This window comes from Otolemur garnettii, unplaced genomic scaffold, assembly GCF_000181295.1.
Source record: "Otolemur garnettii isolate 467f Iridium unplaced genomic scaffold, OtoGar3 scaffold00051, whole genome shotgun sequence".
In the NCBI taxonomy this organism is placed as follows: domain Eukaryota; kingdom Metazoa; phylum Chordata; class Mammalia; order Primates; family Galagidae; genus Otolemur; species Otolemur garnettii.
In genome coordinates, this window is record NW_003852446.1 from 11,487,250 (window position 1) to 11,489,893 (window position 2,644).

Sequence of the window (2,644 nt, forward strand, 5' to 3'; positions counted from 1 at the left end):
GTGGCCTAAGACTCAATTTAACTTCCTCCACAGAGGTCCAAGGAGAAAGACTGAGCAGAACAACAGGAACTCTGTGGGATCCTAGTGCAGTGCTGGTGCTCTCACCAACACCTGCAGCGGGGCCCTGGTGAAAGCCAAGGCTGCCTCTCCTTGCTGAGAGAGCTCACATGATGTCATTCTTTCCGCCTAGGTGCTGCCTCACCAGCCTCTTGGTCCACCTGCCACCTGCTGTCCCTGATCGCAGCCATCATGCCTCGTGGTCAGAAGAGTAAGCTCCGAGCTCGTGAGAAACGCCAGCAAACACGTGCTCAAAACCAGGCTTTCAGTGTTCCTCAAGCCATTCCAGAGGAGGAGGAGGAGGAGTTCTCTCTTTTCTCTCCTCCCTTCCATTGCACTTCTGTTTTTTCAGGTGAGACACCTGAGCAGACCTCAGAACCAGGCTGTCAGTGTTCCTCAGGCCATTGCAGAAAAGGAGGAGGAGTTCCCTCTTTTCCTTCCTCCCTTCCATTTCACTTCTATTTTTGCAGATGAGACTCGCCAGCAGAACCGTGCTCAAGACCAGGCTGTCAGCATTCCTCAGGCCATTGCAGAGAAGGAAGAGGAGTTCTCTCCTTTCCCACCTGCCTTCCGTTGCATTTCTATTTTTTCAGGTGATACCCCAGGCTCCCTGGATGTCTATATGTCCCAGGCATCTGGGGAAGGTCCAGGGCCTAGCTATCTTCAAGGAGCTACTGCTGCTACTAAATCTGATGAAGAGTCTGAGAGTCAAGATGAGGCAATAGTAAGCAGCTCCCAGGCATCACTCTTCACTCTGAGACCAGCCAGAGATCCTCTGACCAGGAAGGCGGGCCGGCTGGTGCAGTTCCTGCTGGAAAAGTACAAGAAGGGAGAGCCCATCCTGAAGACCGATATGCTGAAGGTTCTCCATAAAAGGTACAAAGACCACTTCCCTGAGATCCTGAGGAGAGCCTCTGAGCGCATGGAAGTGGTCTTTGGCCTGGAGTTGAAGGTAGTTGACCGTGTTAATGTGTCATACACTCTTGTCAGCAAGCTGGCCTTCTCTGGGGAGGAGGGTACAAGTGGTGATAATGGGTTGCCAAAGTCTGGTCTTCTGATGATGCTTCTGGGGGTGATCTTTGTTAAAGGCAACCGTGCCACTGAGGAGCAGGTCTGGGAATTCCTGGATGTGCTGGGGTTGCATCCGGGGAGGAAGCACTTAATCTATGGGGAGCCCCGCAAGCTCATCACCAAAGATATGGTGGAGCAAAACTACCTAGAATACCGTCAGGTGCCCAATAGTGATCCCCCAACTTATGAATTCCTGTGGGGTCCCAGAGCTTATGCTGAAACCACCAAGATGAAGGTGTTGGAAATACTGGCTAAGATTAATGACACTGTTCCTACTGCCTTCCCCAATCTGTATGATGAGGCTGTGAGAGACGAGGAGGAGAGAGGAGTAGGGAGACGTGCTCGCAGGCTTGGCCCTGTTGCGGCCAGGGGCAGGTTCTAGGACCATGTCCCTCAGATCCTCCCATACCTAGTGAGATTTTCCACTTTCTATCTGAAGAGAGCAGTTAACCTTCTAAGGAGTGCAGAGTAGTCAGGGCTTGAGGGAACGAGATGTTTAACTCTTTTTTTTTTTTTTCCTGTTACACATGAGTAACTTGTGGCTTTATCTTTTTCTTTCTTTGTTGGTTTTCAAATGTTGTTCCCTTTAACTGAAGATGTATTTTGTTCACAGTGTAAGTGTGGTAATTTTGTAGATGATACATTTATTGCTGTTTTTTAGGTTTAAGACTAAGACTTATGTTTAAACAAATTGAAACACTGCCATCACTTTCTCTTTATCATAACATAAGGTAATATGACATTGTAATGGGTATTTTGATGGAAATGTTCAAGAACTCCACTGGAAAATAGTTGAGATCACACAATGGTGAACCAAAAGTAAAATGGTTTCTCTTCTCTGCTCTTTTTGACTTTTTGTGGAAAACTAAGATGTGAATGTGGATCTCAGTTTGTTCAAAGTATATGAGAAAATAAAGCATAATAAATGAGACTTCTTGGTGACTTTTTTCATTATTGTTGTTTGAAAACATTGAGTACGTGCTCTTTGGAAGGCTCCCTGATATTATTGGGAGTGGTAAGAAAAAGTAGTTGTAACCTCCGTCCATAGAATTTAGTATTTGGTAGTAGCCCTTATGTCAGGAAGATGGTTAAGATAATTTCTAAAATATAAAAGACATGTAGAAAGAACAAATGAAATAGAGGAGAATGCAGATTAAAGAAATCAGGTATTAATTACCTGATCAAGACATTGTGAAATCTCAGGAAACTGCACATTCCTCAGTGGGAGTCATTCATGTGAGGTAACTTGTTGGGCTGAATGACACTGTTTGTTTGGTCAGCAGGGGCTAGGCTCAGTACCTCTCAGTATTAAATATGCTCAGCAGGGGGCAGGCCCTCTGTCAGTACCACTCAGTATTAAATATGGTTAGCTGGGGCCAGGCCCTTGGTACCTCTCAGCATTAAATATGGTCAGCAGGGGCCAGGCCTCTCAGTATTAAATATGGTCACCAGGGGGCAAGCCCTCAGTCAGTACCTCTCAGTATTAAATATGGTCAGCAGGGGCCAGGCCCTCAGT

At 46.4% G+C, this 2,644-nt stretch overlaps 1 protein-coding gene across 1 annotated transcript in view; it reads left to right on the forward strand.

Moving 5' to 3' along the window:
• The window catches only part of LOC111725992 (melanoma-associated antigen B2-like), a 3,656-nt gene extending 2,146 nt beyond the window's left edge, over window positions 1-1,510 (forward strand). Inside the window, exons 2-3 of the mRNA XM_023514354.1 lie at window positions 191-409; window positions 528-1,510. Coding sequence (XP_023370122.1) covers window positions 191-409; window positions 528-1,510 — 1,202 coding nt within the window. The remainder of the gene's footprint in view (window positions 1-190; window positions 410-527) is intronic.
• Window positions 1,511-2,644: the final 1,134 nt, after the last annotated feature.